The sequence below is a fragment of the Lygodium microphyllum genome, chromosome 16 (assembly GCF_053477565.2).
Source record: "Lygodium microphyllum isolate KBCC chromosome 16, Lygodium_microphyllum_v1.1.10, whole genome shotgun sequence".
NCBI lineage: Eukaryota > Viridiplantae > Streptophyta > Polypodiopsida > Schizaeales > Lygodiaceae > Lygodium > Lygodium microphyllum.
The window spans coordinates 121,097,702-121,122,730 of NC_141150.1; the positions used below are offsets into that span (position 1 = coordinate 121,097,702).

The 25,029-nt window shown below is 40.3% G+C and overlaps 1 protein-coding gene across 2 annotated transcripts; it reads right to left on the reverse strand.

The window, feature by feature from the left end:
* Positions 1-81: 81 nt before the first annotated feature.
* Positions 82-21,869, reverse strand: LOC148023317 (putative xyloglucan endotransglucosylase/hydrolase protein 28). Of its 2 annotated transcripts, none has more exons than XM_087695205.1 (4): positions 21,581-21,869; positions 20,046-20,125; positions 19,637-19,845; positions 82-521 (listed from the first exon to the last, which is right to left on the reverse strand). In XM_087695205.1, exons 1-4 carry the CDS (start codon positions 21,864-21,866, stop codon positions 104-106), a joined length of 993 nt encoding a protein of 330 aa, XP_087551331.1. In that variant the 5' UTR covers positions 21,867-21,869; the 3' UTR covers positions 82-103. The 2 variants fall into 2 exon arrangements, with proteins under 2 accessions (XP_087551331.1, XP_087551330.1); XM_087695204.1 differs by having other exon boundaries at positions 20,022-20,125.
* Between the last annotated feature and the right edge of the window lie 3,160 nt (positions 21,870-25,029).

Consider the following 25,029-nt stretch of genomic DNA (forward strand, 5'->3'; position numbering starts at 1 on the left):
TGGGCACAAAGAGACATCAAAAACCAATTGCAAAACATATCATCTTCATATCAAATGCGACATCTGTAAAAGAGATGCACTTACAAATCTCATTGACATTCAATCAAAGCTCCTTGTCATTACAAAACTTGATTTTTTCTTCTAGAGACCTTGCACACTCAGGAAGAGAATTTGGATACCTTTGGTTGTCTGTACAATAATCATAGGTAGAATAATGCTCTTGCACCCAGTTCATCACTTTCTTTTGATGACGAGTCATCTTTCGATGTACTTTTTGTATAAACTCGTTAGCACAATCTAGTGGAGGATAAGGGGTGTTATCTTGTTTGACTACACAACCATTTAGAATTAGATTGGCATACTTCGCAACAAATGGAGCGTAAGTGTAGTCAACTTTATATCTTCCTCCATTTGTTGCCCAGTCTGATCCATCCCAAATTGTACCATGTAGGGACATTGGCTTTTTTGGAAATTGATCAACATTTGCAAATTCTCGTATGGGTATATCATCCACGTACAACCTGTATGCATAGAAGAAAGTAGATATGTTTGTGTAACTGTCCTTGAGGAGTGAGAGCACACATTAAAAGATGTAAGTCTACCACATGTGATCAATAGAAGGGTTATTTTACTTCACAAAATTTGGATGAATTAATAGTATTCCATTTATAGAAGGTGTTTGTTAAGTTTCTTGAGAAAAAGAACAATAAGTAAAAGGGTGGAACACATGTTATATGGATGGTTCCTTATAGGTAGAACCCAAAATTCTACTAAAAAATGAGAATTTCATATATAATACATGATATTTTAACATTAGAGAAGGCCAATAATAATGTCACACTGATCATTGCCTTATATTTTATGATCTTCAGCTTCAAGATCAAAAGTAAAACAATATACGAATTGCTAAAATCAAATAATTGCTTCCTGAATATAGCGAACAATCTATGGGAATTGACTATAGCAAAAGATAGAATGAATGTGAAGCAATGACTTGTTTGAAATGAACATAAGTTCCATGTAAAGAATTAAGAGCATAATAGAGTAGAAGGTGAGAATTAAGCTCTTAGGAGTACATTAATACAAATGCTAAAGATAACATTGAATCAAGTGTTATTGTTAATGTGCACTAACTTCCTTTGCATACATCTTTTGCAATGTTTGAGATCCATCCATGAATGTATTCGTGGGCATACCATATGCATGTACATGCGCATCTATGTATGCATACATGTATGTATCCATGCATGTATGCATTTATAGTCATCTTAGTGGTTTGTGTATGGATGCCTATATTATTATGTTTTTTATATATGTTAACAAGTATGGATGTGCTTTTGTATCTAGGTCATGTGTAGTATGTGCGTGAGTTTATATTTGCATGGTATAGATTCATGTCTCTATGTATGTAATATTTCTGTTGAAAATATTACGAGGCCGTGTGAAATCTCGGGCATTGTAGTCACGGACGGTGTGATCTTTAAATGGTATACTCTCCATGGGCCAATCGAGACTTAGGACTCAGGTTTAATAAAAATCCGCATTCTTCATAAGAACCTCCTCTTGGTAGGAGGCCAAATGGATAATTGATGGATATATGGCAAATTTTTATCCCTTCGCCGAAGGTCGATCTAGAGGGAAGGGAGTGAGGCGCGGATGACTAAGCTCGTTGGTGGAGCTCGTGGAAGGGATAAGGGCCATGCAACTGGCCACGTAGAGAGAGAGGTCTCCTCTCCCTACCCTTTAAAAACCCCCTGTGGGGGGGGGGGAGTAAGGAGGAGAGGGCCATAACGCTGCAGGCCGAGGAGGGAAGTTGAGGAGTTGTGATGCGGACAGAGCGTGAGGGTGGAGGAGAGATATAACGCTGCCCTTTAAGGCCGTGACCTGACTGTGAGAGCTGTCGTTATACTGCCGTTGTGCTGCGTCGAGGAGGAAATTTGCCATTAAGAAGGATAGGCCGCCATCATGAGAGAAGGGAGATTGTGCAAGACTTTGTGGACGTGTGTTGCTGTAGAAAATCGACATGGTGGGAGAGTGGTGGTCGCCACCGTTCATGCCGTCAGCCACCATGCTGAAGTACGCCGCCAGTACGCGTTCCACTACGCCACGCTCGGTTATTGATGACGCCGCCCTTCCACAAATTGACCTTCTACTCGCCCATGTGGTCTTCAGCACGCCCCAGAAGCTCCTTAGAAGCTTCTTGGGAAGCTTCTAAGGGGGCTCTCTAAGCCCCCTTTTCCATTGCATTATTACACAAGGGGTTTTTACCCCCGGGAATTAAGCCTTCCCCTTGCTTCCCCCGAGAATTAAGCCTTTTCCCTGTTGAGATATCGAGCTCCACTCGTGATACGCCAGGGTGACCATTGTGTATTTATGTCACCGACTTGTCAGTTGCAGATGCGGTTGGTACACCGCCCCTGAATAATAGCTACATGATAGCTATCCTTATCTACTCTAGTTTGTGGCTCAGTTAGTATGCCACCTTAGTTAGTTGAGTTTGGTTTTGAGACCCATATCTAGGGTTCTTCTATTTCTTTGTACTAGAGTTCTTTTGGCTTACACAACTAAGAAGAGGAAAATTGTTTTCAGCCTCCACCCTTGTGTGTATTCCCCCATTGTGCAAGCAAGAAAGCTACAAGTGAGACTCCTTCCTTCTCTCCCACAATCTTAACATGGTATCAGAGCCTTGCTCGTGGTAAGGAGCTCAAGAAAGCAAGCCAAGCTCGCGGTGTTCTGGTAAGAGGAGTAGTGTTGCTTTCATTTTCTGTTTTGGGAGCAGATCTCTGCAGGTAGCACAGCCGGAAAGTGCAGGAGTGCATTGTCTCAGGTTGAGACGCCCTTCGCGGTGAAGCAAGAGGGCAGTATATGCTGCGGAATTGGGCTTTAGCCCTTGGCGACCTTGTTTTTTTGATTTGAGGCCATTTCGGGGCCTGTTTTGGAGGCGGAAGTTTTCTGCACACACTCAGGAAAAGGCCCAGTTTCATGCTGTGCAGCCACTGTTCTACAGGTTGGTGAAAAGTTACTGTAGAAATTGCATCGTATGCTTGTGCGCAGAGACATTGGGAGTTACAAAATCATCCCTGTTGCCTGTTGATGCAAAATCGTCACTAAGAAGTGACTGTGTGGTCAAATACCACTTTCGCCAGTTTTACAGATTTTCCCTTGTGAGGGTGAAGCTGTGTTTTTTGCAGTGACAGAATTTTTTGCAGTGTTCTGTAATGGCATCTGATTCTCTTTCACAGATTGTCACTGAAAAGCTTGACAAGAACAACTTCCAAGCATGGAAGTTTAGAATGACGAATTTCCTTATGGGAAAAGGATATTGGGAATTTGTTGCAGGAAATGAAGAAGAACCAGTTCTTCCTGATGTTCCCAATCAACAGCAAATGCAGGCATTTAAAACATGGCATGAGAGAGCCAGGAAAGTTATGTACTAGCTGTCTATCAGCATTTCAGACTCTATGATTGTGCATATTCAGGATGCAAGTACGCCAAAGGAGGCATGGAATACTTTGTCAAAAATGTATAGCACAAATACGCAAGCCAGAAAAATGCAGCTCAAGCAAGAGTTGCATAATGTGCAAAGAGAAAATATGAGCATCAATGACTACCACATGAAGGTGAAGAAGATTGCAGATGCACTTGCTTCCATCGGGTCGCCAGTGGAAGATGATGATTTAGTTTCTGTGACCTTGAATGGTCTAGAAAAGGATTATGCACAGTTTCAGACATCCATTTCAGTTCGTGAAAGATTTCTTGATTTTGAGGAGCTGATTGCTCTTCTAATTTCTGAGGAGCAAAGAAATGGTGGTGCATCTTCTTCAGGAGGAACTTCAAAAGAAGCTGTCTTCTACTCAAATGCTGGAAGAGGTAGAGGAAGAGGTAGAGGAGGCCGATTTGGAGGCCGTGGTAGAAATCAGAATATGCAGCAAACTCAAGAAAACCAGTCCTATGGAGGAGGACGTGGTAACTCTAGAGGCAGGGGGAGCCAAAGAGGTCGTGGTGGATGGCAAAGAGGTCAAAATGCAAACAGTAATGTTGAATGCTACTACTGTGGTAAGATGGGTCATATGGCTAAAGACTGCTATAAAAAGCAGAATGACATCATGAATGGAAAACTGCAACAAGGGAATTATGCATCTTCTAGCAGACAGGGTGATGACAGAAATGAGCATTTGTTCATGGTGCAGCACATGAACAATTCTGTGACAAGTGCAGAAGAAAGCAATGATGTATGGTATGTTGACTCAGGTGCATCAAACCACATGACAGGTCATGCAGAATGGATGGAGGATGCAAGGAAAATGGAAAAACTAGGATTTGTGGAGACTGGTGATGATACTGCACATCCTATTGTGCAGATTGGAAAAATTCCCTTGTCTATGCAGGATGGGAAAAAGAAATACCTGTCCGATGTATTTCATGTCCCGAATATCACCAAGAATCTGGTTTCTGTCAGTCAAATGGTTGAGCAGGGCTTGCAGGTCAGATTTAATCCTCATGGATGCTTTGTTGAGGATATGAAAAATAAAGGTCGCTTGATAGCAAAAGGAAAGAAGAAGGGAAGAATGTTTACGTTGGATGCAGACATGTCTGAATTGAGTGCAGCAATGTTTGCACATGGGACCGGTGTAGTTGCAGATATTGATATCTGGCATAAACGCATTGGTCATGTTAATGTACAGAGACTTAAATCAATGCAGGCCCAAAATATTGTTGCAGGATTGCCAAAATTCAAGGTTGCAGAAATACATAAGGTATGTGAAGCCTGTCAGTTTGGAAAACAGGCAAGGAAACCATTTCCTAGACATGTTCAAGAGAGTGAGAAGCCATTGGAATTAATCCACTCTGATGTGTGGACTACTAAAGCTGCATCTCTTGGAGGCTGTCATTATTTTGTCACTTTTATTGATGACTATAGCAGAAAAGTTTGGGTGTATTTTATGAAAAAGAAAAGTGAAGTTTTTGGGCATTTCAAAACCCTTAAAGCTATGGCTGAAAAAGAAACAGGTCTGCAAATAAAATGCCTAAGGTCAGATGGAGGGGGAGAGTACCTCTCAAATGAGTTTGCAAAGTTCTGGCAGGAGCATGGCATAAAGCAGCAATATTCATGCAGTTATACCCCACAACAAAATGGAATTGCAGAAAGGAAAAACAGGCATATTGGAGAGGTATCTCGTGCCATGCTCAATGAAAAAGACTTGCCAGATTTTTATTGGGCTGAAGCAGTTGCTACAGCAGTCTATATAATGAACATGACTCCCACTGCAGCAATACATGGGATGACTCCAGAGGAGAGATATACTGGTAGGAAACTAGATATTTCTCATTTGAAAATTTTTGGTTGCATTGCCTATGTACATGTGCCAGATGAGTTGAGATCCAAGTTGGATCCAAAAGCTGAGAAGTGCATCTTTATTGGTTACTCTCTGCAGCAAAAAGGGTATAGATGCTATAACCCTTCCACTCGTAAGTTTACAGTGAGCAGAGATGTTGTTTTTGATGAGATGAGTAGCTGGTATAAACCAGTAAATGTGATTGATGATGTAGATGCACAAAATGGTAATGCTACACAGAATTCACAGCAGCAGTCACAAAATATTAGTGGACCTGGAGTGTCCTCTAGCAGTGGTTCACATTCTTCGCCATGGACAGGCAGATTGAGATTAGGAGAATCTTCTCAAAGCAATGCAGATAGTGGTATGCAGGTATCACGAAAAGGAAAAGAGAAGGTTGATCAGCCCATGTTTGATGTGAATGCAGGTCACTCTTATGTGGATGGTGAATCCAGTGGCTCAGAACAGAGCATTGATGATGAGTTGGGTATTCCTTCTATTGTTACACCTGGAGTAAGGAAGACCAGGGATGTTTTGAGAGCACCTGGGAGTGAACCTACTTTGCGCAGGTCTACGAGAGCTAGGTATCCTGTGGATAGGCTGAAATATGATGGATTTACAGCCATTCACTATGCATATATGGTCAAAGTGATACAGGAACCAGAACCCACATCTTTTGAGCAAGCCATGGGAAAAGAAAAATGGGAGAAATCCATGGATGAAGAAATGGATGCCTTGGAAGCAAATGCTACATGGGAGTTAGTACCTTTGCCTAAAGGTAAGAATGCAATTGGCTGTAAGTGGGTTTATAAGGTGAAGCACAATGCAGATGGTTCTGTGAATAGATACAAGGCAAGATTAGTAGTCAAGGGGTATGCACAAACATATGGCATTGACTATGAAGAAACATTCAGTCCAGTTGCAAGGATGGCAACTGTAAGAGCAGTCATTGCTATGGCTGCATCAAAGGGATGGTCTTTACATCAGATGGATGTAAAGAATGCCTTCTTGCATGGTGATTTGCAAGAAGAGGTCTATATGGAGCAGCCACCAGGTTATGTGCATGCTGTTCATCCTGAGTTTGTTTGTAGGTTGAAGAAAGCCTTGTATGGCTTGAAGTAAGCACCTAGAGCATGGTCTGACAAGATAGGACAGTATCTTGTCACTATTGGCTTTCAGATTTCCGAGGCAGATTTTTCACTTTATGTGAGAAAAACAGAGAAAGGTATTATGCTACTTGTCATTTATGTTGATGATTTGATTATGACAGGTGACAGTGATGAAGATATCCTTCATGTGAAAATGCTATTGAAGCAGAAGTTTGAGATGAAGGATTTGGGAGAGCTGCGTTATTTCTTGGGCATTGAGGTGATTAGATCACCAAGTGGGATACAGCTCTTGCAGAGGCAGTATGGATTGGACATGCTGTCCAAATATGGGATGACAGGCTGTAAGCCTATTTCAGTTCCTTTGGAGCAGAATGTGAAGCTGAGCACAGATGCAGGTGAGCTTCTAGAAGACCCTACTATGTACAGACGCATAGTAGGAAGTTTGATTTATATGACTATTACCAGGCCAGATTTGAGCTATGCTGTTGGATTGGTAAGTCAATTTATGCAGGCTCCAAAGAAACCACATTTGGATGCGGCTAGACGCATACTTAGGTATGTGAAGTCCACATTGCAGTATGGACTATTTTATGAGACTGGGGTTCAGATACAGTTGCATGGATACATTGATGCTGATTGGGCTGGTAGTATTTCTGATAGACGATCTACCAGTGGATATGTGTTCTCTTTTGGGAGTGCTGCAGTCACTTGGAGCAACAAGAAACAACCTACAGTTGCCTTGTCGAGCACAGAGGCTGAGTACAGGGGTGCAGCAATGGCTGCATGTGAGGTAGCTTGGTTGCATAAGCTACTTTATGATATGCATCAGTCTATAGATGGGCCAATTGTCATTTATTGTGACAACATGAGTAGTATACACTTGGCAAATAACCCAGTCTATCATGCTAGAACAAAGCACATTGAGATGCATTATCACTATGTGCGAGAGAGGGTTTTACTAGGTCTTATTGATCTAGTTTATGTCAGCACAGAGAATCAAGTAGCTGACATATTCACGAAGGCATTGGGCGCAGAGAAGCTGCGCAAGTTCAAAGACCTGCTTGGTGTGCAGGAATTGGGATTGAGCTCGAGGGGGAGTGTTGAGATATCGAGCTCCACTCGTGATACGCCAGGGTGACCGTTGTGTATTTATGTCACCGACTTGTCAGTTGCAGATGCGGTTGGTACACCGCCCTTGAATAATAGCTACATGATAGCTATCCTTATCTACTCTAGTTCGTGGCTCAGTTAGTATGCCACCTTAGTTAGTTGAGTTTGGTTTTGAGACCCATATCTAGGGTTCTTCTATTTCTTTGTACTAGAGTTCTTTTGGCTTACACAATTAAGAAGAGGAAAACTGTTTTCAGCCTCCACCCTTGTGTGTATTCCCCCATTGTGCAAGCAAGAAAGCTACAAGTGAGACTCCTTCCTTCTCTCCCACAATCTTGACATCCCCTTGGATCCCCAAAAAATCCATTTATCCCAATGGTAAACCCTTCCCGTGGATTCTCCATCCAAGTCTCTATAAAAGCCACCTTAGCCCAGTTCTTTAAAACCCTTTTCATAGCATTTCCAGAACGCCTTTTGCCCCCTCGTTTTCCTTTTAAAACCATTCCCACCCAAGTCCTTTCAAGCCATTTTATCCCTTCCCGTGAAGGCCATTTTATATCCGGTATTTAAAGGTCTTTTTCATTTCGTCCGTCACAAGGCCAATATCCTTGTTGGGTTTAAGGGTGTTCCCATGGAACCCTCCTAAAGATAACTTCTCTTTCCTCCGAGCTTTGAGGAGGAAGCCTATAAGGCCTTCCAAATCCCAATTCTGCAAGATAGCCGAATCTCAAAGGGAACTACGTGTGCGAGGGAGACAGGGGCCAAGATCATAAGACTGCGGCCAAGGCAAGAAGATCGAAATCGCAATGGCCCCTAAAAAGGCACAAGGTGCAACCGTAGCAGGATCATCTCCTAACATCCATGTGGACATTTCACCGAATCCACAAGTCCAGGTTTTCTTCCTATTTTTTATTTATGTGGAATATCGTACTTATGCATGGTTAATTTACGAAAGTAAGATGCACTTTTACGAATGAAAAACATTGGCTATCTTCGAGAAAATAACTCACAATCGAAGAATTGGTCATTTGTATTTTTTCAAAGGAACGAATGAAAGAAGGAGATATGACATTTATGCATTCTTAGCAAATTGTTTATATGCATTTCAAAGTAACAAAATTAGATCAACTAATGATCATCTTTACAAAGTCGAAATTATTGTTGTACACTTTGATTATGCATGGAAAGATAAAATCGCATGTTGCTTCATTATACATCTCTCTCTTCGCAACAATTCATTAAAGAAGATTGCTAACAACCGTAGGAAATTTGCAAGGCATGGAAAGGGTTCTAGGGTTGCATGAAGTAGATTAATCTCTAGGAAATTTGCATAAATCTCAATCAATTACGTAAGTAGTTACGTAAGGTTGTGTAAATTCAGTATACAAATAATTCATTTAGAAATGAAATTAGGAAAAGGCTGCATGGTTTGTTTTAAACATAAAACCCCAAAAGCCTAGCAGCATAAATCATGAAATGCATGTTCTAGAGGGGTCAATGAAAAATTATGCCGTAACTTGACCTACGCTTTGATCTTAACCAAGAAAGTTAGGGTTGGTAAATCTAGTCATTTGTAGGCAATGAATCATGTGATTATGAGAATGGTATCGAAAATATCTTCAAGATTAGACAAGTAAATTGGTTTACCCTAAACACCTAAACCCTGAGGGACTCGCTTAGAAATGGTTGAATCAAAGCAACATATCCCAAGTGCTAACTAGGATTTAGAACGTTGAGGACGTAACCTAGTTGTTCTTATTGCCAAGTTAAAACTCTCATACCCTAAAGACCTACCCACATTCACGAAATGTAGCGAAAATAGGACATACTTGCGAGAAACGATCTAGGGTTTGTTACCCTAAGGGTCGCTCGCTAAAAGGATGAAACTCGGTTTGAATTGGAACCCTAGGACCGACAAGGTTGGCCTAGCGCAATCAGAAATGGATTGGATATGAGGACACCCTAACCCTATTTCCTATTAATCATGATTTCGTAATTAGAAGATGACATTCGATGGGTAAAATAGTCCCATGGATTAGATGCAACACTTGTGCAACAAGTTGCAGAGTTGCATGACCTTGTGGATTAACCACAAGGGAATGGCCAAATTCCTCGAAATGAGATTGGTAGATTCCTACACAAGTTTATCTTGCAAGAGGAGAAATAATCATCGTGATATAGTACCCTTCTTGAGTAAAGTAACCAAGATACGAGGATTAGATATTTGCTTGGAAGCAAAAAACCTATTAGTAAATTAGAATAACATATTTACTGCCAATAGAACTTAAGGTATTGGTTAAGTTGGGTTAGTAGGGTACGGCCCTAACCCAAGGATATAGGGTTAACAAACAAACCCTTAGGGATCTTGCCAAGTCGCAATTGATCCTGGATCGAGTGCTGGATGCATTCGGAGAGAAAGATTCACTCCTTAGCAATTGGCCAAATAAACGACCATTGAAATTGATTGTGCTTGTAACAGTTTAGAAAGCACTGTTTGCATTGTTTGCTCAAGGAACTAAAGGATGAAAGATATCTAATGCTTCAAGTTGAAGGCCTGAAGGGAGAGGCAGCTTCAATTTCCCCCGACTGCCTGCCTAACCCTAACCAAGGGGGTTGTTGACCGCACCGGGAACGTGAACCGAACCCGCCGTGAGAGGTCTCTGCGTTGAGTTCTACTTGGAGCAGGAGGACGCTTGGGTGCTAGGGGGGCTCTGGCCGTAAATCCCTTGCCTTCGGGGTCCTGCACAAGAGGCTAATGTGACTCGGGATTGGATCTCGAGGCCCGCATACTAGTCTGCGGGCGGAAACTTGGAATAGTGATCCCTGGCGGATTACTAGATAGCCTTCGGGCAGATTATGAACAAGCCTACGGGCGGAACTCCTTGTATTTCAAAGATAAAATGATGAAATGATAATAAAGAATTTGTTTGATATTGTTTTTTCTATGTCACGTGATAAGATTACGTGAAGGAACCAGTGCTTAACAGGAGTAATTAAAGAAGCTGATTGTTATATGTCAAATTAATGTATTAGATAATTACATAACTAAAACAAACCGAGGAAAGTGCGGAGGATGGACCATGGGTCCGTCCTATGGTTGGGTGGTCCCGGTTAGCCGGGAACTTTTCTACAAAATCTCAAAGAATAGCGGGATGATCATCATCATCAAAATGAATAATGAGAGCGATGACCTAGAGTTACTTCTTACCCGATTTGCACTGTTATAGGGGAATGGAATGTGACTATGCCTTATGGTTGGCAGAGAGGTTGAGCCTTGCATCCCTCTCGTTTTCCATTCTCCTTGAATCAAGTGCAGCGTGAATCCACTTCGGACCTGGCGTTTCTGCGTAAAGTAGTTCGCTCGGGTCTGACGCTAGTTGCTGTTAGCTAATGACCAAATCAGGAAAACCCTAATTCAGGTCGATCCTAAGTGGGAACGGCCAGGATAGTTCTGCTACATGGTAGACGCGGGAAGACCTAGATCGCAAATGCCGTAACATTCCATGGGAATGCCGGGCGGAGCTTTCTAGACATCCTTTCCAATGGACTGCTAAGACGTGTCCTGGATGATTCTAGTAGACACATTACAAGTTGGTATCAGAGCAAACCAACAAAGGACTTGTTTTTAAGAAATCTTAATAAGAATGAAGTAAAGTAATTGTTACTGTCCCAAACATTTCCTTACTTTCAATGCTGTCTTGCAAAATTATGAAGCATGGAACATGTTCTTAGTGTTCCGAGTCATGTTTATGACCGCAATGCATTCCACGGATCATCGACAAAGGGTTGAGATGATGAACATCCTAGACCGCATTTACAATCCATCGCCTATGTATGTGGAACGGAGATGGATGGGTGTTTCAGGGATCTATTACATAACTCCCTATCGACCTGCATACCTTCAAATTAACTTGAAGAGAATCAAGTGGATGGAGGATTTGAAGATCGTGAAGCTGTTCATCTTTGTTGAGGCTCACATAAACGCGACCCTACGGGTCAGAGGTCAAAGGGTTAACCAAAATAAGTATGTGTACGAGGAAATGATTCAAAGAATCCCTACCGACTGAATCAAGGTTTCGGGACGTCATGAGAAGAATGGATATCAAAGGAAAAGATACCCTAATCTTCCAATGAACTATCGATTCCTGAAAATCGATGATCCCAATCCGTACTACTACTCAGTTCTTGTAGCTGAATGCAACAACATCTTATTCTCCTTGAATTAATGTATTAACTTGTTCCATCACCCCAAGAAATAATTGTACCTCGAAAGGGCTATGCTGATATGAATGGAATAAAACTTTTTTTTAAAAAAAAATCAACGATTGTCTTGACTGTGAATATTGATAAGAAGTAAAGTGATTTGGTCACTTGGCTGAAGGAATACGTGGACGTAGTTTCTGAAGAGTTAACAGAACTCCCTCTTCAAAGAAAAGCAGATCATGAGATCAAGCTAGTAATAGGAGCTGTGCCAATTGCGAAGAGACCCTATAGAATATCTATACCGGAAGAAATTAAGCTGAAGGAATAACTCAAGTAACTGCTAGATCAGGGCTACATCCGTCCTAGCAGTTCACCATGGGAAGCACCAGTACTGTTCCAGAAAAAGAAAGATGGAACACTTCGACTATGTATTGATTACAAAGAGTTGAATCAATCAAATATCATATTCCTAGAATAGATGAGCTTCTTAATAATCTTTAGGGTGCCAAGATCTTCCCCAAGATTATCTTAGGTCTGGTTACTATTAGATAAAAATCAACGAAGAAGATATCCCAAAGATGACCTTCAACACTAGATATGGATACTTTGAGTTCTAGTTTTGTCATTAGGGCTTACGAATGCGCCTGCCACCCTCAATAGGTTAATGCAGGATATCTTTAGACCGTATCTTGATAACTTCGTGCTCGTTTTCTTTGATGACACTCTGGTCTATTCCAAACAGGAAGGAGATCATGAACCCCAACTTCGGATTTTCCTTGAGACAAGGAGGTCACACAAGCTGTATGCTAAGATGACGAAATGTGCATTCCTCAAACATCAGATTGGTTATCTGGGATTCATCATATCAGCAGAAGGAATCTCAGTGGAGCCAGCCTAAGTCAGAAATGTTCTAGGATGGCCAAATACCAACAACTGTCAAAGAAATACGCAGCTTTCTTGGATTGACAGGATGGTATAGGTTCTTCATTAAAAACTATGCTTTGATTGTAGCACCTTTGACAGACTTACTAAAGAAGCAAACATTGCATGGTCAACTACCAAACAAACTAGTTTTGATAGGTTGAAGCAAAGTTTGGTATCAGCACCATTCCAGAACTTCTAGACCACAGTAAGGAGTTTGAGGTATTAACTGATACTAGCATGCTTGCCTTAGGATGTGTGCTCATGTAGGAAAGTCATCCTATAGCATAATCTTCAAGAAACTGAAGAGCCATGAGAAGAATTATGCTACCCATGATCTTGAACTTTTAATTGTCAAGCTTTGGAGACACTACCTGCTGGGTAACAAGTTTACACTAGTGACTAATCATAAAAGTCTCAAGTGGAACTTCACCTAGAACAAGCTTAACATGAGGCAATGTCAATGGATTGAAGTGCTGGAGAAGTATGACCTTGAGATCAAGTACTGACCTGGAAAGGAGAATGTAGTTGCTGATGCACTCAGTCGCAAGGCATTCCTTATTTCACTAATCTTGCAAAATCCATCAATAGCTAGATCTCTAGCTACAAAGGTGTCCATGCCAAACAACCCAATACTTGAGCTAGCTAGAGAAGAAGCATGCCATGATCCAGCCTATCAAAAGATGCTAAGGGAAATCTCTATCAAGGACTAGGAACAAAAGCTACAGGCTAAGTATCATGAATTCTCTATCAATAGTGGACTTGTCTACTATAGAATAAGAGCATGTATACCGGCAAGCCAGTCACTTAAGCATAAGATATTGTGCGAAGCTCATGATTTCCCTTTCTCAGGACATCCTGGCTATGCCAAGACTCTCAATGCAGTTAGGAAGATCTACTATTGGGAGAGTCTTAAAGGTGGCATTCTCAAATATGTCACTGAGTGTTTGCCTTGTTAATGTATTAAAATCGAAAATGTCAAGATGCCAAGGAAGTTGCAACCACTCGACATTCCCCAAATGAAATGGGAATTCATCAATATGGACTTTGTTGTTGACCTACCCCAAGTTCAGGGAGGATACCACTCCATCATGGTTGTGGTTGACATACTGACTAAGGTTGCATACCTTATTCTGGTAAAGACAAACTATAAAGCCTCAAACATTGCAAGGTTGTTTATCAAGGAGATATTCAAGCTACATGAGCTACCCAGAAGAATCATTAGTGGTCGTGACTCTCTCTTCACATCACACTTCTGGAGAGCTATCTTCGAAGCCATTGGGACTCAACTCAGTTTTAGCATAGCTTACTATCCCCAAACTAATGGCCAAACAGAGCAAGTCAATCAAGTTATCAAGGATATGCTTAGGGCATACTGTTGTCATGAACCAAAAAGGTGGATTCAATACTTGCCTTTGGTTGAATTTTCCTGCAATGCTTCTTACCAACAAAGTATTCAGATGACCCCTTTTCAAGCATTGTATGGTCATGATTGTTGAAGTCCCCTAAACTTTTTTAGATCCAACCTTGAGGATTGAAGCCTCTAGGCAGATGTTGGAAGAGATGGATGACCAAGTAAAGTCAATAAGACAGGACATCCAAGCCACCAAGGATAGACAAAAGGCATACGCGGATTTGAAGCAGCAAGATAGAATCTTCGAAGAAGGAGACATGTTCTTCATTCGCGTACGCCCAAAGAAGAGTTCCCTATCCTTAGAAGATTGCAAGAAGTTAAATCCAAGGTATTGTGGATCATACAAGATCCTTAAGTGCCTAGGACCTAATGCTTATAGAGTGCAACTCTCCGAGAACCTAAAAGTTAATAATGTATTCCATATCAACCTATTGAAGAAGTATGTACCTAATCCTAACCATGTACTTGATGACCAACAAGTTGTAATGCCTAGCCAAGGAGTCCTTGAACTATGGCCTGACAGGATCTTAGATGTTAGGGAGAGACAACTGAGATCTAGAACCTTGAGAGGATGCCTCGTCCAGTGGAAAGATTATTCCGAGAAGGATGCCACTTGGATAGATGAAAGCATTCTCAATCATCAATATCCCTAGTTTATCTCGAGATGAGGACATCTCGATTCCTCCAAGGGGGAGAGAATGTAATATTTCTGTTGAAAATATTACGAGGCCGTGTGAAGTCTCGGGCATTGTAGTCACGGACGGTGCGATCTTTAAATGGTATACTCTCCACGGGCCAATCGAGACTTAGGACTAAGGTTTCATAAAAATCCGCATTCTTCATAAGAACCTCCTCTTGGTAGGAGGTCAAAGGGATAATTGATGGATATATGGAAAATTTTTATCCCTTCGCCGAAGGTCGATCTGGAGGGAAGGGACTGAGGCGCGGATGACTAAGCTTGTTGGTGGAGCTCGTGGAAGGGATAAGGGCCATGCAACTGGCCACGTAGAGAGAGAGGTCTCCTCTCCCTACCCTTTAAAAACCCCCTATGGGGGGCGGAGTAAGGAGGAGAGGGCCATAACGCTGCAGGCCGAGGAGGGAAGTTGAGGAGTTGTGATGCAGACAGAGCGTGAGGGTGGAGGAGAGATATAACGCTGCCCTTTAAGGCCATGACCTGACTGTGAGAGCTATCGTTATACTGTCGTTGTGCTGCGTCGAGGAGGAAATTTTCCGTTTAGAAGGATAGACCGCCATCATGAGAGAAGGGAGATTGTGCAAGACTGTGTGGACGTGTGTTGCTGCAGAAAATCGACATGGTGGGAGAGTGGTGGTCGCCACCGTTCATGCCGTTAGCCATCGTGCTGAAGTACGCCGCCAGTCCGCGTTCCACTACGCCACGGTCGGTTATTGATGACGCCGCCCTTCCACAAATTGACCTTCTACTCGCCCACGTGGTCTTCAGCACGCCCCAGAAGCTCCTTAGAAGCTTCTTGGGAAGCTTCTAAGGGGGCTCTCTAAGCCCCCTTTTCCATTGCATTATTACACAAGGGGTTTTTACCCCCAGGAATTAAGCCTTCCCCTTGCTTCCCCCGAGAATTAAGCCTTTCCCCTTGGATCCCCTAAAAATCCATTTATCCCAGTGGTAAACCCTTCCCGTGGATTCTCCATCCAAGTCTCTATAAAAGCCACCTCAGCCCGATTCTTTAAAACCCTTTTCATAGCATTTCCACAACGCCTTTTGCCCCCTCGGTTTCCTTTTAAGACCATTCCCACCCAAGTCCTTTCAAGCCATTTTATCCCTTCCCGTGAAGGCCATTTTCTATCCGGTATTTAAAGGTCTTTTTCATTTCGTCCGTCACAAGGCCAATATCCTTGCCGGGTTTTAGGGTGTTCCCATGGAACCCTCCTAAAGATAACTTCTCTTTCCTCCGAGCTTTGAGGAGGAAGCCTATAAGGCCTTCCAAAGCCCAATTCCGCAAGATAGCTGAATCTCAAAGGGAACTGCGTGTGCGAGGGAGACGGGGGCCAAGATCATAAGACTGTGGCCAATGCAAGAAGATTGAAATCGCGATGGCCCCTAAAAAGGCACAAGGTGCAACCGTAGGAGGATCATCTCCTAACATCCATGTGGGCATTTCACCGAATCCACAAGTCCAAGTTTTCTTCCTATTTTTGATTTATGTGGGAATATCGTACTTATGCATGGTTAATTTACGAAATTAAGATGCACGAATGAAAAACATTGGCTATCTTAGGGAAAATAACTCACAATCGAAGAATTGGTCATTTGTATTTTTTCAAAGGAATGAATGAAAGAAGGACATATGACATTTATGCATTCTTAGCAAATTGTTTATATGCATTTCAAAGTAACAAAATTAGATCAACTAATGATCATCTTTACAAAGTCGAAATTATTGTTGTACACTTTGATTATGCATGGAAAGATAAAATCGCATGTTGCTTCATTATACATCTCTCTCTTCGCAACAATTCATTAAAGAAGATTGCTAACAATCGTAGGAAATTTGCAAGGCATGGAAAGGGTTCTAGGGTTGCATGAAGTAGATTAACCTCTAGGAAATTTGCATAAATCTCAATCAATTACGTAAGTAGTTACGTAAGGTTGTGTAAATTCAGCATACAAATAATTCATTTAGAAATGAAATTAGGAAAAGGCTGCATGGTTTGTTTTAAACATAAAGCCCCAAAAGCCTAGCAGCATAAATCATGAAATGCATGTTCTAAGGGGGTCAATGAAAAATTATGCCGTAACTTGACCTACGCTTTGATCTTAACCAGGAAAGTTAGGGTTGGTAAATCTAGTCATTTGTAGGCAATGAATCATGTGATTATGAGAATGGTATCGGAAATATCTTCAAGAGTAGACAAGTAAATTGGTTTACCCTAAACACCTAAACCCTGAGGGACTCGCTTAGAAATGGTTAAATCAAAGCAACATATCCCAAGTGCTAACTAAGATTTAGAACGTTGAGGACGTAACCTAGTTGTTCTTATTGCCAAGTTGAAACTCTCATACCCTAAAGACCTACCCACATTCACGAAATGTAGCGAAAATAGGACATACTTGCGAGAAACGATCTAGGGTTTGTTACCCTAAGGGTCACTCGCTAAAAGGATGAAACTCGGTTTGAATTGGAACCCTAGGACCGACAAGGTTGGCCTAGCGCAATCAGAAATGGATTGAATATGAGGACACTCTAACCCTATTTCCTATTAATCATGATTTCGTAATTAGAAGATGACATTCGATGGGTAAAATAGTCCCATGGATTAGATGCAACACTTGTGCAACAAGTTGCAGAGTTGCATGACCTTGTGGATTGACCACAAGGGAATGGCCCAATTCCTCGAAATGAGATTGGCAGATTCCTACACAAGTTTATCATGCAAGAGGAGAAATAATCGTCGTTATATAGTACCTTTCTTGAGTAAAGTAACCAAGATACGAGGATTAGATATTTGCTTGGAAGCAAAAGACCTATTTGTAAATTAGAATAACATATTTACTGCCAATAGAACTTAAGGTATTGGTTAAGTTGGGTTAGTAGGGTACGGCCCTAACCCAAGGATATAGGGTTAACAAACAAACCCTTAGGGATCTTGCCAAGTCGCAATTGATCCTGGATCGAGTGCTAGATGCATTCGGAGAGAAAGATTCACTCCTTAGCAATTGGCCAAATAAACGACCACTGAAATTGATTGTGCTTGTAACAGTTTAGAAAGCACTGTTTGCATTGTTTGCTCAAGGAACTAAAGGATGAAAATATATCTAATACTTCAGGTTGAAGGCCTGAAGGGAGAGGTAGCTTCAGTTACCCCCGACTGCCTGCCTGACCCTAACCAAGGGGGTTGTTGACCACGCCGGGAACGTGGACCGAACCCGCAGCGAGAGGTCTCTCCCTTGAGTTCTACTTGGAGCAGGAGGACGCTTGGGTGCCAGGGGGGGCTCTGGCCGTAAATCCCTCGCCTTCCGGGTCCTGCACAAGAGACTTACGTGACTCGGGATTGGATCTCGAGGCCCGCATACTAGTCTACGGGCGGAAACTTGGAATAGTGATCCCTGGCAGATTGCTAGATAGCTGTCGGGCGGATTATGGACAAGCCTTCAGGCGGAACTCCTTGTATTTCAAAGATAAAATGATGAAATGATAATAAAGAATTTGTTTGATATTGTTTTTTCTATGTCACGTGATAAGATTACGTGAAGGAACCAGTGCGTGCTTAACAGGAGTAATTAAAGAAGCTGATTGTTATATGTCAAATTAATGTGTTAGATAATTACATAACTAAAACAAACCGAGGAAAGTGCGGAGGATGGACCATGGGTCCGTCCTACGGTTGGCTGGTCCCGGTTAGCCGGGAACTTTTCTCAAAAATCTCGAAGAATAGCGGGATGATCATCATCATCAAAACGAATAACGAGGGCGATGACCTAGAGTTACTTCTTACCCGATTTATGCTATTTTAGGGGAACGGAATGGGACTATGCCTTATGGTTGGCAGAGAGGTTGAGCCTTGCATCCCTCTCGTTTCCCATTCTCCTTGAACCAAGTGCAGCGTGAATCCGCTTTGGACCTGGCGTTTCTGCGTAAAGTAGTTCGCTGGGGTCTGACGCTAGTTGCTGTTAGCTAATGACCAAATTAGGAAAATCCTAATTCAGGTCGATCCTAAGTGGGAAGGGCCAGGATACTTCCGCTACGTGGCAGACGCGGGAAGACCTAGATCGCAAATCCCGTAACATTCCATGGGAATGCCGGGCGGAGCTTTCTAGACATCCTTTCCAATGGACTGCTAAGACTTGTCCTGGATGATTCTAGTAGACACGTTACAATGTATATGTGTAGTTCTCATGTAGTTCCAATTGGTTCACCTTTCTACATCATATTCATAGTATGCATGTGAATTTATGCTTGCATAGTATGGATTCATGTCTCTATGTATATGTGTAGCTCTCATGTAGTTCCGATTGATTCACCTTTCTAGATATTCAAGGAGTCTTCCATGTCATTATGACCTAGAATGATTTTTCCATGCTAAATGCATCGAGAATGCTTTCAATTCATGTCTATCAAAATATGTGCAATAGGTACATATGGGCTTGTTTAAGTTTTTCACAAATTGTCTTATGATAAATTTGTATCCAAGTGTTTCCATGTCATTCATGTAATGAATATATTTTTCTTGAACTATGTGTATCAAGGAAATATTTCTTTCAACCCTATTTAAATTATACACTAGATCAGAAAAGAATATACTTGGCATATATAAGCTTTAAATGTGGAAAATCGGTTGATTATTTGATAAATGACTGTATACTAGGCTTTTGATGCATATAGTCATTCAAATATGTGTGTCTAGTGTAATTGTGAGTGCATAGTGTGTGCACCGTGTGTCTAATGAGTGTGTAATCTAGCTATAGATTTTTTGTTTGGAACAAAAATATTGTTGTTGTGCACATGTACATGTATGCATGTTGTATATATGACATGATTAAAAATGGATAAGAATAATTAACTTACACAATGTGGTCGGTTGTCCATAGGATACTATAGTCATGGTAGTCAGCTGTAGGATCAAACCAAAGGCGAATTCTTTGGTCTCTCCCAGTCTTTACACTGTTGTTCACATATATGTTTGTTTGAAGTATGTAGTCTTCACCAGGACTTCTTCCTAGAAACTCAAAATCTATCTCATCATGTTTGTTTGGGTACATATCTGAATTTGATGCCTACATTCAACATCAAATATTTAGAAAAAGAATCCTAATTATAAAGTTATATAATTTAGCTTTTCATCAATTAAAGGCTCCAAAAGTTTATATAGAAATGAGAGATCCCAATTAATAAGTTTATTAATGTATTCACTTGTCCTTTGAAGGTTCTGAAATTTTATACAAAAACCCACATAGAAAGTTGTAATAACCCCAACTGTATTTTTGTTAGTCGGCAACTTTATGGCAGCACTGAAAAATCCATGTAGGTAAGTTCCTTGTGATTTGAAACCAGCACCTGAATGCATTTCATGTATCAATCAAACTACATGACTATCAATAGAAGATGTATTCAAGGCATAAAGAATCAACTGACGCATGCAACTCAATCTATTCAGACCCAAAGGATGTCACCTAAATGATCGAACAACATTAGTGAAAAAGAATATGCGTATCATTCTTCATGATCAAAACAAATTTAGCTATCATTTTCAAGCAAAAATAGGCCTTGCCAAGGATGATGTACATATTCATTTTGCTAAATAATATATGAATCAAACTTTTTGCATTAAAAAAGGATTGACAAAAAAGCCAATGCAACTTAGAGGGAAATTTTGTTTAAGAATATGCTCAATTTGGAGGAAAGATTTGCATATAAGATTAGCTAGGAGAAATTTGTTTAAGAATATGCTCAATTTGGGAGGGTAGATTTGTATAGAAGTCTTTAGATATTTCCAATTCAAGTACTAAATGACATTATAGTCCTTGTTATAAGTAAAGATGCAATTTCATGAAAATTACTTTTTTTGTATTAATTAAAAGGTTGGCCATCATGACACTTTTGGATTTTGTTTATTGGATTATATGATTCCCAAGATATATATGAAATGCCACTATATGAAGTTTATACTATCAAAAAGTAAGGTGCAATGAACATGTTTTGAAGATGCATCAATGAAATATGCCCAAGCTAACAAGATATCCTAACCCCAAATGATTACCTAAAAGAGGGAAACTATTATGCATGAACGTCTCATGGCAAAATAAAGTTGGAAGTGGCATCAAAGCAAACACCAAAAGAATTGCAATAACAAGGGTGTGATATAATAACTATATCATAATCACAAGTGATAGAAGGTGATGAACTTGCTTATGAAAGGGTATATGGGTGACTTACAAACATCCATATACCCTTTCTTTAGGCACATTGAGCATTATTTGGGAATGAAGGTTTAAGATGTAGCTATCCTTATAGATAATGCAAGCCGTGCTACTACATAATACGATTGGCTGGGCACATTTTAAAAAAAGGGGTGTATCGAAGTAAAGACTAGAGCATACACGGGAGTTGTGGAAGGCTACTTGGAAGTGCATGGCAATTGTGTAAATGAGGTGTGTGGAATTGTGCCAATAATAATAATCTCATTTAATATTTTGTGACAAAAATCTTTTGGTTGCCCTACTGGCAAGTCATTATTTTATTAACCCACTAACACGGGTTCAATTCTCCCTTGTTTAACACCTACATATCAAACCACTATGTCCATGGGACATGTTAACATTTGCAAGATTAGATGTACATTTTGTAGGCTACCATTTTCGTCTCTCTCTCTAAGGTTTTCAATAATTTGTATGGAATGTAAAAGTTGAGCCCAAGACCTTCTCATCACCATGCATTCAACTTAACTAACTTTGCTACACCTATTTGATGGAAATGCTCTCTCTCTCTCTCTCTCTCTCTCAAGAACCATGCCTGAGGAAGTGTTGAGGGTGAGGGAGACTTCGAGGTGGTCGGCAGAGAGGGAGAATGGGTTGCCCCAGCCCACGCCCGAGAAGGCGGTGTCGAAACGGGAGTTGGGGAAGAGGGCCGTCATGGAGAAGTCGGGTGGCGGGGGAGCTTCGATCCTGCACTTGGCGGCCGCGGCCATATTCATGCCTCCGCCCCCGCTTCTCACCATCAACATCACCAGCACCATCCATACCACCACTAACAACCTTCTCGCACACCACCACATCGCTAACGCATCTGCACGCATCATCTCCATCTCTCTCTCTCTCTCTCTCTCTCTCTCTCTTTATATACACGTACTCGCCACCTCGACTCTCATATAAACTTGCCTCGCTTATAGGTAGGTAGCTTTCCCTCACCAACAACCCCTCCACGTTCCATCTCCCCCCCTCCCACTCCCACCTTCCAGCCCCCTCTAATCCATATCCCACCACTCGCTGGACACCATTAGCCATTCCTCTTCCCTTTGCCCAAAACATAAGCATGCACTAGCTATGCCAAAGGACCTTCCACATGCTTGGAACACAACCTCACGCCCCACCTTTCGTGAGGTAACTTATAGCATAGAGGTGCCCAGGAACTTGAAAATCATTAATTCCTTGCTAAATTTTTCTCATTTCTCAACACCTTAATGTCTACATTATCCTAAAATACAAATGTCCCAGCTATCCATTGACTTTAAGTACATAGGTGCCCACTAACTCTTGCTCATTCATCAACACCCTTTTATCAAGGTTAACATGCTTGGAGTAGAGGCCCTCAATATGGTGCATCCACCACCACATGCTCATTATCAAAATCCTCAAATGCTTAAATGGCTAAGATATTTCTACAAACACACTCACTCTCTTAATTGAGTCCCCAATTCCTAATTGCTTGTGTCTAAGATCCTACAAACTTACTTGAGCTCAATTGGATTCCTTCTACCAATACATATGTGCCTCCCACACCCGCCTCCCTCTTACACACCACCTTAGAGTAATGTGTAAAATACATAACCAAACATATGCCTACCTAAGTATGTTGAGCCTCCCAATTGGTGGTCTAGACAAAATCATCAACAAAATTGAAAATTTATTTGACAACATGAGTCATTTATATCTCATTTTCCTTTACATTTTGCTTCTTCCTTGATTTAAACTTGCAATGTGATCACAATATATGAATTAATCTAATTGTTGATGTGTTCATTTTGAATCTATTTAGATCATATAGTTTGTCTAATTTGTGCTAGCTCAAAAGTAGTAATATAAGAGTTTTACAACCATTGACTCCATACCCTTTTGAATGGAGCCCTAATTACTTTTGTTCCCTCCTCTGTATAGTACAGTAGTACCACTTGATGCATAATATCATTGGCATAGAGTTTTTAGTTAGAATGAAGTTAACTCAAACTCTGACTAAGGGGTTACCATGTGTCTTAGGATCAAGAACTTGCAAAGTATTAAGCATAAGTTTATGAATTGTGTATGCAATTTTTTAATATCATTGTTTCATTGTGTAGTAATATTTTGGGGCTCACTAAATATTTCCCACATTCACAAACTTGCCAAACATTAAGCACAAGGACATGTAAATACTTGTAAAGATGTATAGCTAAATCTCTCTCTAGATCACAATTTGCCAAACTTTCAACATAGGGCTATTCGAGTAGGATTCACGTTAGTATATTTTAAAATATTTTATCTACAATGATGTTGACTTATATAACATATCATGTATTTTATTTTAATTATAAAGGAGTAAAGCCTACATGCACTTGCATGCACCCCCATAAGAACTATGCCAATAATAGAGTGATTATAAAATCATCACATTATTGGATTCCATATGCCTTTTATCAAAGTTTGGTATGTAATATTATTCTTTGAAATGTATTGCATGTAAAATTGTATAAATCTCCAATAGATTTTGAATTTAACTTGGAATAGTAAACTTCTACACCATGGGCTTTGAATACTTTGCAAAGGATCCTTTATACGCATCATCCATCGTAATGAATGTACCTAGAAGGTTTACTTGTTTGTAAGTCAAGATTTGAAGGACTTTACGATCCTTGAAAGTAAAGATATAGAATCAAAATTTTCTATATAAATTAGAAAGTTGCCCAACATTGCACATTCATATTTCATTTATTGGATGGTATGATCTCCCAAGGCATACATGAATATGTTTCATCACCCTATAAGCATGATCATTCTCTCAATCAAATCCCTAATCTCCAATTGTTTATGTCTAACATCACCCTACAAACTTACTTTAGCTCGATTTGATTCATTCTACTAACATGGATGGATCTCCCACCTTTCCTCTTCTTACAAACCATGTTAGAGTAACGTGAAATACATAATCCAACACATACCCACATGTTAAGCCTCCTAGTTGGTGTGATTAAAAAATCAATAAGATTAAAAATGTATCTAACAACATGAGTTGTTTGTATCTCCTTTTGCTTTACATATTACTTCTTTATCAATATGAACACATGATGTGATCTCAACATTTCAATAAATCTAGTTGTTGGTGTGTCCATCCTGAATATATTTAAACTATGCATTTTGTCTAATTTGTGGTAGCTAGGAAGTAGTAGTATAAGAACTTTAAAACCATCACTTATATGCCCTTTTGAATTGAGTTCTAATTCTAAACAATATAACCTATTGGTGCATAATGTGATTAGCATATTGTTTTTTAGTTAAATGATATCAATTTGAACTTTGATCTAGTGTCAATATTAATGTATCTTAGGATCAACAACTTGCAAAGCATTAAGCATAAGTTCACATAAGGTTTGCTTTGGACTCAAAAATGTTCTTTTTAAAGAAATGTTAGCCCAACTTAGAGAGATATAATCTAAAAAGTTCAAAAAAAGAGGATATACTTTTTATATTTTGGCTTCAATTTTCATATATTTTGTTTTTTTTCATCAAAACTTTTAACAAATGAGACAATTTTACATCATCTTCTCATTTTGCATTCATTTGCTTATATTTTGCATTCTTTCCCTTACTTGAGCTCATATAAAACATTGATATTCTATTGGTAAAGGTAACCTATTTTCTCTATATTTGTGGAAAAATGAAATAAGTCAGTGATTGGAGAAGGAGAGTGGTCTACAATCTTCATATTGAGCTTAATTGTGAGTACTAGTCGCTTATGAGAGAAACATGTCTTTCTCTTTATCTAACAATGAAAAATACTTGTGTAGGATGCATGGAGCAAAGGACATATGTATGTGGGTCTATGGAAAGTTATAGGCATGAACCCTTTGAAAAAAATCTAGACCCCCATTCAATGACATGAAATTTCTCCTCAGCTTTCTTATTGACGATGGATACAATAGATTGCTAGGATAGACATGGATAGGGAGGTCTTGTGATTAGAGAATTATTTGCTTGAGAAGGAGGTTACAT